Source organism: Mizuhopecten yessoensis, unplaced genomic scaffold (genome assembly GCF_002113885.1).
Source record: "Mizuhopecten yessoensis strain PY_sf001 unplaced genomic scaffold, ASM211388v2 scaffold11109, whole genome shotgun sequence".
Classification (NCBI taxonomy): Eukaryota; Metazoa; Mollusca; class Bivalvia; order Pectinida; family Pectinidae; genus Mizuhopecten; species Mizuhopecten yessoensis.
Genome location: NW_018408884.1, coordinates 883,297 through 897,838, shown reverse-complemented (window position 1 = coordinate 897,838; position 14,542 = coordinate 883,297). Strand labels below are relative to the sequence as shown.

General features: G+C 36.1%; 1 protein-coding gene across 1 annotated transcript; it reads right to left on the bottom strand.

The window, feature by feature from the left end:
* Positions 1-11,095: 11,095 nt before the first annotated feature.
* Positions 11,096-14,265, bottom strand: LOC110465957 (mesoderm development candidate 1-like). Its single transcript, XM_021522172.1, has 2 exons — positions 12,907-14,265; positions 11,096-12,481 (listed from the first exon to the last, which is right to left on the bottom strand). The coding sequence occupies exons 1-2, from the start codon at positions 13,694-13,696 to the stop codon at positions 12,159-12,161; spliced, it is 1,113 nt and encodes a 370-aa protein (XP_021377847.1). The 5' UTR covers positions 13,697-14,265; the 3' UTR covers positions 11,096-12,158.
* Positions 14,266-14,542: the final 277 nt, after the last annotated feature.

Below are 14,542 nucleotides of genomic sequence, written 5' to 3'. Positions count from 1 at the left end.
CCATGGAATCATCAATGATGTGAGATAATGACATGAGAAATCATCAATGATGTGAGATAATGACATGAGAAATCATCAATGATGTGAGATAATGACATGAGAAATCATCAATGATGTGAGATAATGACATGAGAAATCATCAATGATGTGAGATAATGACATGAGAAATCATCAATGATGTGAGATAATGACATGAGAAATCATCAATGATGTGAGATAATGACATGAGAAATCATCAATGATGTGAGATAATGACATGAGAAATCATCAATGATGTGAGATAATGACATGAGAAATCATTAATTTAATGACATGTGAAATCAGGAAATGAGAAATTATTATTAATGACTTGTGGAATTATTAATGACTTGTGGAATTATTAATGACTTTAATGTCTTAATGAAATTATGACACGTGAGATCAGGATATGAGAAATGATTAATGTGATGTGGAATCATATGACATCAGAAATCATTAATGACATGTGGAATTATCAATGACAAGTGAAATCATCAATGTCTCTTGATTTATTAGGTCACATGGTGCGGCGTCCTTCATCAAATTTTAGCTCACCTGCTCGAAGGGCTAGTGAGCTTATGCCATGGTGCAGTGTCTGTCGTCCGTCAACATTTCCTTTTAACAACTTCTGAAGAATGGACAGGCCTAGAATCTTAATATTTGGCTGGTAGCTTCTTAGGATAGAGCCAACAAAGTTTGAGAATGAATATGACCTTGACCTACTTACAAGGTCACAGGGACAAATGTGTCAGACAGTTCAAACAACTTCTTCTGAAGAACCGAAAGGCATAGAATCACATAATAATATTTGTTGGATAGCTTCCATGGATGGAGCCCAACAAAAATTGTGATTGAACATTACCTCAACCTATTATCAATTCACTGGGGTTTAAGTGCAAAGTCTTGATATTTAACAAGTTGCTTCCTTAGATCGACCCCAACAAAGTTAGTGAATGAAAATGACCTTTACCTACTTTCAAGGTCATAGGGATCAAATGTGTTAGCATATTTAAATGACTCTACTCAATAACTAGGAGCCACAAGGTGATGATATTTTGTATTAAGGACTTCCAAGTTTTTTCAACTGATTGACTTTGTTAGACTTTCAAGGTCACCGTGATGAATGTGTTAAAATCTTGTAACAGGTTGTGATTAATCAAGAGTCACAGGTAAGGATTTTAAGCCCCGTGACCATCATTAAATCACCCAGCGTCTGTCCTTCTTAAACAATTCTTGTTAGTGCTATTTCTCATAAAGTACTGGAGGGATCTTCTCAAATTTCACATGACGGTTCCACAAGGTCCCTAGTTATGCATATCAAATTTTGGGACTGATCTGAAAACCAAGATGCGGACAGGTGGCCATCTTATTACAGTTTAAGTTTGTCATTGCTATTTCTCAGAATATACTGGAAGGATCTTTCTTGGTCCTTAGTTGTGCATGTTAATTTTTGAGCATGATCAAAATACTGATAAGGAGGCGGACAGGCAAACTGATAAAACAGATAAAAGAAAAAGAAGAGAAAAGATGGAACTGACATAGAACTACCAGGTTACGGAGATGGTACAATGGTGAGCGCCAAGATCCCTCTGGAATCTCTTTGTTATCCTATAGTTTTATCTAAATCTAATTTGATGGAGTGATCTTGACCCAATATGATCAATTTTGTATAAACCATGGGGACAGAAGGATGGGACCATATAATAAAGGGTGTTGCCGAGAGACAGCCAATATTATATTATAGTGCCGAATAATATTTAATGAGAATATTTTGCTATGACTGCTTAAATATCCAGGTGAGCGATACAGGTCCTCTTGGCCTCTTGTTTTCTGTAAATGACTTATTCTGAATAATCAATAGACCTAGGGTGATGATATTTGGCCAAGAGCATGCTGGGATGAAGAGCTACAAAGTTTGTTTAAATGAATGATTTTGATCAACTTTTAAGCTCACTGGGGTCAAATGTTTGAAAAAAATTCAAACAATCGTTTCTGCATAACCAAAAGACAGAGGGTGTTGATATTTGTTCAAATGAATGACCTTCACCCATATTCAAGGTCACAGGGGTCAAATATGTTGAAATCTTTAATCAGCTTCTTTTTAATAACCAAAAGACCCAAAGTAAGGATATTTTGCCAGTAGCATGCTGAGGTGAACGGCTACTAGGTTGTTCAAATGAATGATGACTCTATACTCATATTCAACGTTACAAAGGTAAAATATGAACAACTTTAATTCTTATGAATCATCAAACGGCCCAGGTTGATAATACTTGGCCAGTGAAATGCTGGGATGAATGACCTTGGATCATATTCAAGGTCACAGGGGTCAAATATGTTAAATACTTCTAATGACTTCTGAATAACCAAAATGCATAGGATGGTGATATTTGGCCATTAGCATGCTCAGCTTTTTTCATGTGAATGACTTGAACATACTTTCAAGGTCACATATCTTCAAATGCATATATAAATCTTTAAAAGATCTCAATAATTCACTGAATAAACACAAGGTCTAGGGTGGTGGTATTTGGCAAGTTGCATGCTGGGATGAACGGCTATAAAGTTTTCCTTGTTTGACTTTCAAGGTCACATGGGTCAAATGTGTTTAAATCTATTAATAGCTTCTTTTGAATGACTTATGACTTCGAGTCATAGATACTGATATTTTGCTTGTAGCTTTATTTCGGTCCACTTTTAAGGTTACAAGTGTGAGATTAATACCAGGTGAGCGATGCAGGCCCATTGGGCCTCTTGTTAAGGTTACAAGTGTGAAATTAATACCAGGTGACTGATACAGGCCCATTGGGCCTCTTGCTTTACAACACCTGAAGATCATACATACAAACACGGTATCATAAATAAGAGAAACCTATATAATTGTTGATTATTTACCTTTATTTATAGCACAATTTCCCGTTCGTATGTAAATATTATCATATACAAGTAAACAAAACAACATTGTCACATGCTTTATAATCTTTTGAAGGAAGTTTTGCAAAAATTAAAATGAGAATGTGAATATGACAGAAAATTTAACAAAAAAAATCACTGAAGTTCCGAGATTCTATTATCAATGCTAGACATAAACTGTCCATGTCAGAGAGATTAGGGCTCAAAATCAAAATACTTCACTATACAGGAATATTTACTGGAAAAGATTCACTGAGTTACAAACCTGTAGAAAGATTCTGAGTGTAAAAATCTAAATCACTGAGGATGACATTTAAAACATAAAAATAATATTAATTTGATGTTTTTATATACCGCTTTATCACAACCCTAGTTCGTAGGTCGTCTCAAAGCGGTTCACAAATTATTATCCGTGGTTATAGGGCCTTTGCAACCAGCCAACTCCATGGGGAGCATACAGCCGGTGCTGCCATTTTTGCGCTTATTACAACAGCTAGCATTCAACAATTCTAGAACTGCCCAACCACATACTCATTTACAGCTGAGTAGACTGGAACAAGCAGAGTAAAGTATCTTGCTGAAAGACACAACACAGTGCCATGACATGACTCGAACCCCGCCACCCTTTGGTCACGAGCCTGGCGTCCTACCACTAGACTACTGTGCCTCACAACCCTCCAGTCACGAGCCCGGTGTTCTACCACTAGACTACCGTGTTCATAGGATCTTGTTTGATTGCATGTTAATTATTGAAGTATTTAAAAAAAGAATTGCTTAAAATAATTCTGATTTGTATCAAATATGATTAATTAAAAACAAAAACAAAACGCTGATTGACGTACGCTCAACACATAATGGATCAACCTACTGGGGGAAAATACAATAAAAAAACATAATGATAGTAAAGTCATACCACTCCAGGTGCTAAAACCTATAATGGTAGTAAAGTCACACCACTCCAGGTGCTAAAACCTATAATGATTGTAAAGTCACACCACTCCAGTTGCTAAAACCTATAATGATAGTAAAGTCACACCACTCCAGGTGCTAAAACCTATAATGATTGTAAAGTCACACCACTCCAGGTGCTAAAACCTATAATGGTAGTAAAGTCACACCACTCCAGGTGCTAAGTGCTCAGATCCACCGTAGTCACCTACTTCCAGTACCTAAACGTTCATATAAATACATATATTTCCTCTACCAGTTTACATTTTGAACATTTCAAAGTACCAAAATATACTTTTTTGTACATAGTTGGTTAATAATCATGTGATATACAGAAGGTATAAAATGTACAAAGAACCCAGAAATAATGCCTCTTGTTATATATACACTAAAACCTTGATATAATGCATGTTTTATATATACAGTAACTTTTCCTTTTTTTGCTCCAAAATCCAAAATAACAAGGTTTTACTGCCCAATTTTCATGTATCGCGATCCAAACAGTTGCACCAGAGTTGTTTGTTTATGAAATAAAGTCAGACCTAGTAATCTGATGCTGCTTTCAGGCGAGCCTTGACAAAGCCTTATAAGACCTGCATAAACATTTGCCGGTCCGCCAGGATTTATACCCAAAACCGTTACATTTAAAAACCAGACAAACCGTTTGTTCCACATAAACGAACAGGCCCCTGGTGATCAATGTTACGAGCCTCCAGGTGCGACAGTACGTGTCTCTGGATGATCTCGGACATCACCTGAGCTACAGAACCCTGAGGTTTTATATACCATATCCTGGTAAAATCATTATACATTGATTACAACAAAACTCTCCCTACTTTTGATTATTTGGGGTTAATATATACATCTATGTTGGTGTCACAGTATAATACACCGTCTAAAGTTGACCTTTACAAGACTTCCTCAGATCTGAAAAAGAATGTCGGTGACCATTTAACATTAGTTTTTAGTTTATTTTGAATACCACAAGATCTTATATTCTTTGTTGGTATACATGTATCTACAAATAAACTTAAAGTTAGATTTTTTTTTCTTACATGTACAACCCAACATTTATAAAACTATCTCAATTTTACTGTAATACAGAGATACAGGTATGGTAGTACATAACTTTACAAACACATACAGATCCCTTTGTATAAATGTAGACGGACGAGGAATAGTGATTAAGATAGTGCCGTCACTGGGGCTCGAACCTGTGACCCTTGGCTCTCCAGTCTGATGCTCTATCGCTGAGCTAAAGGGAAATCCCCTACAGCTGACGCTTGAAGGCAACTTAATTAATCCACATCTTTTACACTATTCCCCCCTTTTTTCAATCACCAACTCAGGTTCTTTACTCCCCACCAAGGGTTCTCCTACCTTGATTGGGGAGTCAACAACACCAATTTGTAGGACAATCTAATTAATGCACATCTTTTACATTAAAGCTTTGAGCTTTGTTATAATTCCCTGACCACTAGTAACAATTTATAGATCCTATACATGCAATATGGGGTAAATATTTAAAAATGTTTTAACTGTTATTTAACTCTTTCACCCCTGAAGTCACATTTTAACTCTTCCAATTCAAAGGTTGGAATAGTTCATTCTGGAGTTTGAGGGTTGAATGAGTTAAGGATCCCTGTCCTACTGGAAACATTATACAACTTACTGCAGTTTTCCTATATTCAGTTACCTCCCCTTAATTTCGTCTTTGACAAAACTGAAGCACAAATGAGCCTTGGTACTATCATTGACCGGGAAGCGCAGCTGGTTAGTGTGACCAAACATAATGATCAACGTCCCTGCGTTCGTATCCTTGTCTTATTGGTTTATTTTAACAACCAGAACACTGTTGCTCTTTGATTTTGTTTTATCTTCATTGCATTTTTTCAAACAAAAGGCCCAGAGGGCCTGTATCGCTCACCTGTTTCTTTTGTTACATGAAACTGACATATAGGTAACTTCAGACCAAATTTGGTAACTAGAACACAAGACATTTTAACATCTCTTAAACACTTCTCAAGACATTGTTGTTTGAAATTTGAAATTGTAATTTTAAAGCTTTTAACCCACGTTGACCTTTGAACATATTTGACCCCTGTGACCTTGAAAGCAAGTCAAGGTCATTTTAATGAGGACACTTTATAGCACTCCATCCCAGGTACCTACTGGCCAAATACCATGACCCTAGGTCCTCCAGTTCTTCAGAAGAAGTCGTTTAAAAACAAAAGTTGACAGACGAAGGATGCCCAGTACGGCATAAGCTCACATGGCCCTTTGGGCCAGGTGAGCTTATAAAGTTCTGCAAGCTTATATTAAGGTATGGTTTACTTTCAGAAATTATTTATCAAAGCTATAGTTGTGATGGAAGAAAGGTTGTTGATGTACAGCTACAGGTTTTGGCAGTGGTATGGGGATCCTTAAATCAACACACCATAAAATAGGACAATGAAACAATTAACCCTCTTTCTCCAGTGGGATTCTCAAATTTTTTAAAGAATGAACTAAATAATATGAAACTGATTTTCCTATTCTACCTCACTAATACATTGGTTTTATATGCTGAATCATTCCAGGAAAACAAACTGAAAAAAAATAATTGAAATAATATTCAACTAAAACCTTTCTGTTGGCTTGTATTTTCTAGAAAACGTGCACACACATGATATAGCGAGCTAAGAATTGTGAAAATCAGTAAGACTGTTTTTTACCCTGTAACACTGGGAAAATAATTGAAGTAATCGGAACAGAATAATTTCTATTAAAAAAACACAACCTTTCTATAATTTATTTAACAGATCACATGATTAATATTGTATATATGGGTTGATTACCATAACTCAACTCTTCATTGCATTAGAAATTCTCATAGAATTGCACTTCCCAAAACAAACTGATTGCAAAGGACTAATGGAACAGTATACATCATAATTAATGTGCCTAATTTACCTTTAATCATAGCTAGAAATGTTGTAATAAACGCATAGAAAAGGTCATACACCTGGTGAATTTTATAAGTGATACAGCCAGTTTTATTACATACCTGGTAAATCTTACTACAGTGATACAGCCAGTTTTATTACATACCTGGTTAATCTTACTACAGTGATACAGCCAGTTTTATTACATACCTGGTTAATCTTACTACAGTGATACAGCCAGTTTTATTACATACCTGGTTAATCTTACTACAGTGATACAGCCAGTTTTATTACATACCTGGCGAATCTTACTAGTGATACAGCCAGTTTTATTACAAAATTGGTGAATCTTACTATAAATCTTACTACAGTGATACAGCCAGTTTTATTACATCCCTGGTGAATCTTACTAGAGATACAGCCAGTTTTATTACATACCTGGTAAATCTTACTACAGTGATACAGCCAGTTTTATTACATACCTGGCGAATCTTACTACAGTGATACAGCCAGTTTTATTACATACCTGGTAAATCTTACTACAGTGATACAGCCAGTTTTATTACATCCCTGGTGAATCTTACTAGAGATACAGCCAGTTTTATTACATACCTGGTAAATCTTACTACAGTGATACAGCCAGTTTTATTACATACCTGGTAAATCTTACTACAGAGATACAGCCAGTTTTATTACATACCTGGTGAATCTTACTAGTGATACAGTCAGTTTTATTACATACCTGGTGAATCTTACTAGAGTGATACAGCCAGTTTTATTACATACCTGGTAAATCTTACTACAGTGATACAGCCAGTTTTATTACATACCAGGTGAATCTTACTAGTGATACAGCCAGTTTTATTACAAAATTGGTGAATCTTACTATAAATCTTACTACAGTGATACAGCCAGTTTTATTACATACCTGGCGAATCTTACTAGTGATACAGCCAGTTTTATTACAAAATTGGTGAATCTTACTATAGTGATACAGCCAGATTTATTACACACCTGGTAAATCTTACTACAGAGATACAGCCAGTTTTATTACATACCTGGTGAATCTTACTAGTGATACAGCCAGTTTTATTACAAAATTGGTGAATCTTACTATAGTGATACAGCCAGTTTTATTACACACCTGGTAAATCTTACTACAGAGATACAGCCAGTTTTATTACATACCTGGTGAATCTTACTACAGTCAGTGATACAGCCAGTTTTATTACTTACCTTGTTAATCTTACTACAGTGATACAGCCAGTTTTATTACATACCCGGTAAATCTTACCACAGAGATACAGCTAGTTTTATTACATACCTGGTGAATCTTACTACAGTGATACAGCCATTTTTATTACTTACCTGGTGAATCTTACTACAGTGCTACAGCCAGTTTTATTACATACCTGGTTAATCTTACTACAGTGATACAGCCAGTTGTCTTGCATACCTGGTGAATCTTACTCCAGGGATACAGCCAGTTTTATTAAATACCTTGTGAATCTTACTAGTGATACAGCCAGTGTTATTACATACCTGGTGAATCTTACTAGAGAGATACAGCCAGTTTTATTAAATACCTTGTGAATCTTACTAGTGATACAGCCAGTGTTATTACATACCTGGTGAATCTTACTAGAGCAACAGCCAGTTTTATTACATACCTGGCGAATCTTATTACAGTGATACAGCCAGTTTTATTAAATCCCTGGTGAATCTTACTAGTGATACAGTTAGTTTTATTACATACCTGGTGAATCCTACTACAGTGATACAGCCGGTTTTATTAAATACCTGGTGAATCTTACTAGAGTGATACAGCAAGTTTTATTAAATACCTGGTGAATCGTACTAGTGATACAGCTAGTTTTATTTCATACCTGGTGAATCTTACTACAGTGATCTAGCCAGTTTTATTACTTACCTGGTGAATCTTACTACAGTGATCTAGCCAGTTTTATTACTTACCTGGTGAATCTTACTACAGTGATTCAGCCGGTTTTATTACATACCTGGTGAATCTTAATACAGTGATACAGCCAGTTTTATTAAATTCCTGGTGAATCTTACTAGTGATACAGCCAGTGTTATTACATACCTGGTGAATCTTACTACAGGGATACAGCCAGTTTTATTACATACATGGTGAATCTTACTACAGTGATACAGCAAGTTTTATTACATACCTGGTGAATCTTACTAGAGCAACAGCCAGTTTTATTACATACCTGGTAAATATTACTACAGTGATACAGCCAGTTTTTTACATACCTTGTGAATCTTACTAGAGTGATACAGCTAGTTTTATTACTTACCTGGTGAATCTTACTGCTGTGATACAGCCAGTTTTATTGCATACCTGGTGAATCTTACCACAGAGCTACCGCCAGTTTTATTACATACCTGGTGAAACTTACTAGAGTGATACAGCCAGTTTTATTACATACATGGTAAATCTTACTACAGTGATACAGCCAGGTTTATTACATACCTGGGGAATCTTACTACAGTGATACAGCCATTTTTATTACTTACCTGGTGAATCTTACTACAGTGCTACAGCCAGTTTTATTACATACCTGGTAAATATTACTACAGTGATACAGCCAGTTTTGTTACATACCTGGTGAATCTTACTAGAGAGATACAGCCAGTTTTATTAAATACCTTGTGAATCTTACTAGTGATACAGCCAGTGTTATTACATACCTGGTGAATCTTACTACAGTGCTACAGCCAGTTTTATTACATACCTGGTAAATCTTACTACAGTGATACAGCCAGTTTTGTTACATACCTGGTGAATCTTACTAGAGAGATACAGCCAGTTTTATTAAATACCTTGTGAATCTTACTAGTGATACAGCCAGTGTTATTACATACCTGGTGAATCTTACTACAGGGATACAGCCAGTTTTATTACATACATGGTAAATCTTACTACAGTGATACAGCCAGTTGTCTTGCATACCTGGTGAATCTTACTCCAGGGATACAGCCAGTTTTATTAAATACCTTGTGAATCTTACTAGTGATACAGCCAGTTTTATTACAAAATTGGTGAATCTTACTATAGTGATACAGCCAGTTTTATTACAAAATTGGTGAATCTTACTATAGTGATACAGCCAGTTTTATTACAAAATTGGTGAATCTTACTATAGTGATACAGCCAGTTTTATTACAAAATTGGTGAATCTTACTATAGTGATACAGCCAGTTTTATTACAAAATTGGTGAATCTTACTATAGTGATACAGCCAGTTTTATTACAAAATTGGTGAATCTTACTATAGTGATACAGCCAGTTTTATTACAAAATTGGTGAATCTTACTATAGTGATACAGCCAGTTTTATTACATACATGGTAAATCTTACTACAGTGATACAGCCAGGTTTATTACATACCTGGTGAATCTTACCACAGTGATACAGCCGGTTTTATTACATACCTGGTGAATCTTAATACAGTGATACAGCCAGTTTTATTAAATACCTTGTGAATCTTACTAGTGATACAGCCAGTGTTATTACATACCTGGTGAATCTTACCACAGAGATACAGCGAGTTTTATTACATACCTGGTGAATCATACTACAGTGATACAGCCGGTTTTACTACATACCTGGTGAATCTTACTACAGTGATTCAGCCGGTTTTATTACATACCTGGTGAATCTTGCTACAGTGATACAGCCGGTTTTATTAAATACCTGGTGAATCTTACTAGAGTGATACAGCAAGTTTTATTAAATACCTGGTGAATCGTACTAGTGATACAGCTAGTTTTATTTCATACCTGGTGAATCTTACTACAGTCAGTGATACAGCCAGTTTTATTACTTACCTTGTTAATCTTACTACAGTGATACAGCCAGTTTTGTTACATACCTGGTGAATCTTACTAGAGAGATACAGCCAGTTTTATTAAATACCTTGTGAATCTTACTAGTGATACAGCCAGTTTTATTATATAACCATTGAATCTTACTACAGTGATACAGCCATTTTTATTACTTACCTGGTGAATCTTACTGCTGTGATACAGCCAGTTTTATTGCATACCTGGTGAATCTTACCACAGAGATACAGCCAGTTTTATTACATACATGGTAAATCTTACTACAGTGATACAGCCAGGTTTATTACATACCTGGTGAATCTTACTAGAGCAACAGCCAGTTTTATTACATACCTGGTAAATATTACTACAGTGATACAGCCAGTTTTATTAAATTCCTGGTGAATCTTACTAGTGATACAGTCAGTTTTATTACATACCTGGTGAATCTTACTACAGTGATACAGCCGGTTTTATTACATACCTGGTGAATCTTATTACAGTGATACAGCCAGTTTATTCCAGACCAAACATTTTGTGATATTGGGGGCCATTAGATACATATATGTTGGGATAATATTCATTGTAATATTACCAATTACATTCTCTCAAATAAAACCAATGAGTTCATTGAGCTGTGACTTGGCTATGGATATTATCGTAGTCTGTAAATTATAAACCCATGCACCATGAAATATAAAGGGAAATAACTCCCATTGATTGTATAGTCTGGTAAAAAAAAAATGGCACATTCCAGTTTTCAAATATCTAACTTACATCTTCTCTAAAAATGGCAATTTTTATTTCCTTTGATTAAATATTTGGCAGAGATGTGGTCATTCTTGACTTTGCTCATCATCCCAAGCACCAGATTTTTATACCGTTGCTTGCTACGATAGTGATTCCTTAGATAAATATTTTATTATATATTGACTAGAACAAACAGCACCTCACCAGACAAATGGTGACCTACATAACCTATAAATCAACATTCCACTACAAAACATAAGAGAGTGGGGTAAAGTATTAACGATACGCATAAAAAATACTCAGAAACAAAATAGACACAATAAACATTACAGACAGGCCTAAATAAAACTTTAACTAAGGCAATTTCAACTGAATGTGTGCAAACCTTTTAACTATGTTACATATAAGTATACCACAATCATTCCAAATGATTTAGTTGTGTAAAAAATCGTTCTGTGAATGGGCCGTTTAAATACTTCAAAGTTGTCAATATATTTGACCACAAAACAACTGAAAAGTTAGATAGCAAATAAGCATGTAAGTATTAAAGAAATAACTGATAAAAAAAATGAATTATAAATATTATGAAAAAGTTGTGAATAAATTGATTATCAAACAATCTCACTTAATTTAAACAACCAATGTGTACAAAGGGAGAGGGAGTGTTTGAGAGATGGAGGAAGGCAAGGGTTAGGAAGAGAGGGAGAAGGGAGGATAGGAAGCAAGGAATAGGACGAAGGACTAAATACATCTTCATCATCTTGATGCCATTGAGTTTCCCGAGTTTTCTGATCCAGACACAGTGGAGGTAGAAGTGCTGTCGCTATGGTAACTGTCGCAATGTTCGTCCACTTCATTCTTACTATTTTCCTCGTCGTTTTTTACTTTGCATAACTCCAGGGCCCTTTCACTTATACTGTGCTGCTCCAAGGTGTCATGTAACCTCGACGAAGCACGCTCAACAGAATCCGTACAAAGGTGGAGTTTCTCGCGGTGTTGTGTCTTCATCACATCGTAAACCAGGTCACGCACGGTCTTACATAGCTGTATAACCGCCGACACGATACTCATACAGGACCCTACAACACAAACACGATATTAGCTCTCATCTTCTACAACTGTACATCTATACTTCAATAGGTTATATAATATGTATACATATTTTTGCTTGAATTTGTCAGCAGGTTCGATCCTGAATTCAAAAGTTTATAAACAGGCTTATACAAATTCTAGCAAAACCTTATTTCGGGCTCATCATCAGATCATCAAAATGCAAAGAAATATTACCTCCCTCATTTTTTTGAAAGTATACTATCAATTACTTAAATTGTGTAGCTATATAGGGGGGTTAAAATGATAACGCATCGTGACCACATTATCGTAATACGTAGTGTATCATCATGTTAATGTATCGCTGCAGCCCTAGTTTATACCATCTGAACCTGATCAGATAATGGTTAAACAAAGACGTCACTTCCTCTGACATCTCTGACTCATCTCTCACCTAGTACTGCCTTCTGTGTGTCTCTAGCTTTTGATGTAAGTAGAGCTTGCTTTCCTGTAAAATCGTCTTCCGTGGCAAAACCGACTAGTGCTGTGGATGCTGCCAGAACGGGTTCACAGAAAACGATCACTCTGGAATGATGCGTATGGCTGGGATGCGACTTGTAGGATTTTATACTGGCAATCAGGCATCCCGCAGCACAGGTCACACTCTTCACACAAAGTTTGAACTGATCAGATGTGCTCTCATCCGTGACCGATTCTCCGGCCAGGCGACATATATCTGTGATCACAGAGATATGGCGTGAGATGTTGGAACACAGATCTATTATGAGTTGTGGGGTTAAATCTTCTACCCGTGCACGCTTCAATCGGTTACAACTCATCTTTATCTCCAAGCCTGACAGCAACACACTGTATCTGTCGACGAGTCCATCCTCTGCCAGCTCACAGCCGGGGAAGTCCACTGCAACCAAGTAGGCTGTGTGACTGCACAGTTCGATCAAACCGATTGTCGTAGAACTCAATTCTTGAAGCCCTTCACAAATTTCAAGCCATTTTGTGGAGATCATATGTACATGCGCTATAATAGCCTTCATCAAAGTCATAATTGTTTTAACGGTGGCCGATATTTTTTCATGGAGGTAGGACGGACTGACAATGTGACTAGAAAAACATGATCGAAGCGGACGGGCCTCACAAGACAGAAGCAACATTTCTGCTATCATCTGAAGTTTATTCTGACTTCGTTCGCAAGTATTTGCGATTGCACGCGAGTGTCCACTATTCATTTCATTACTTAAAATTATGAAATTAGCACCAGCGATAAAAAGTGTAAGTAGATTGTAAAACTGAAAAACATAAAATGATTAAATAATGACTAGACAAGTAAAGTGTTTTTGTTTCTCAATTAATAAAACAATAAATCTCATTATAAGACAGATGCCCGAGTCCCTAGCATCATGTATCACGGACGTTTCTTATTGTACTCGGAGATCATTCATCACATCTTAATTAGGGCGGCATTTTGTTACCAACGATCAAGAGATATTGAAGTCGCTATCTGTTGACCATGTGCTGATGTTGTGTCCTGTGCGCTACACAATGTGATTGTGATGTACACAATGGCCTTGGCACGTAAACAAACTTCATCAATCTTCTACGCCTTTCCATGGATACTTGCTGTGTTTTCAGTCTCGGAATTTTACGAACACTTGAGGAAGTAAGCATACTTCTTTCTGTTAACACGTAGTCTAATTGGTGTCATTGTTGATATCCTTTAACTCCAGATACCATCTTTCATTTGTGAAAAGTTCAAACGTGAAGCTAAAAGGCGTGGCTAATTTTAACAGGAAGTTGATGTGATGAGGTCTCATAAGCGACCTCGTCAGCTTTTTACGGTTGTACTAAAATCCGCTCAAATTAGAATCTCGAAAAAAGGGACATTGTTCTTATGTTTGATGCCATGAAAAGCTTAGGATATAACGCATGCATAACAGCAAAAGCGTTTATTTTATGAGCCGTTTAAATACTATTGAAATATAAGTCAATTAAAAAAGATGTCTGACCTACGAGAAAATTAAATGCAGTAAAATAGAGTCTCTGAGTAAAATAAATATAAAAAACCAACAACTTAA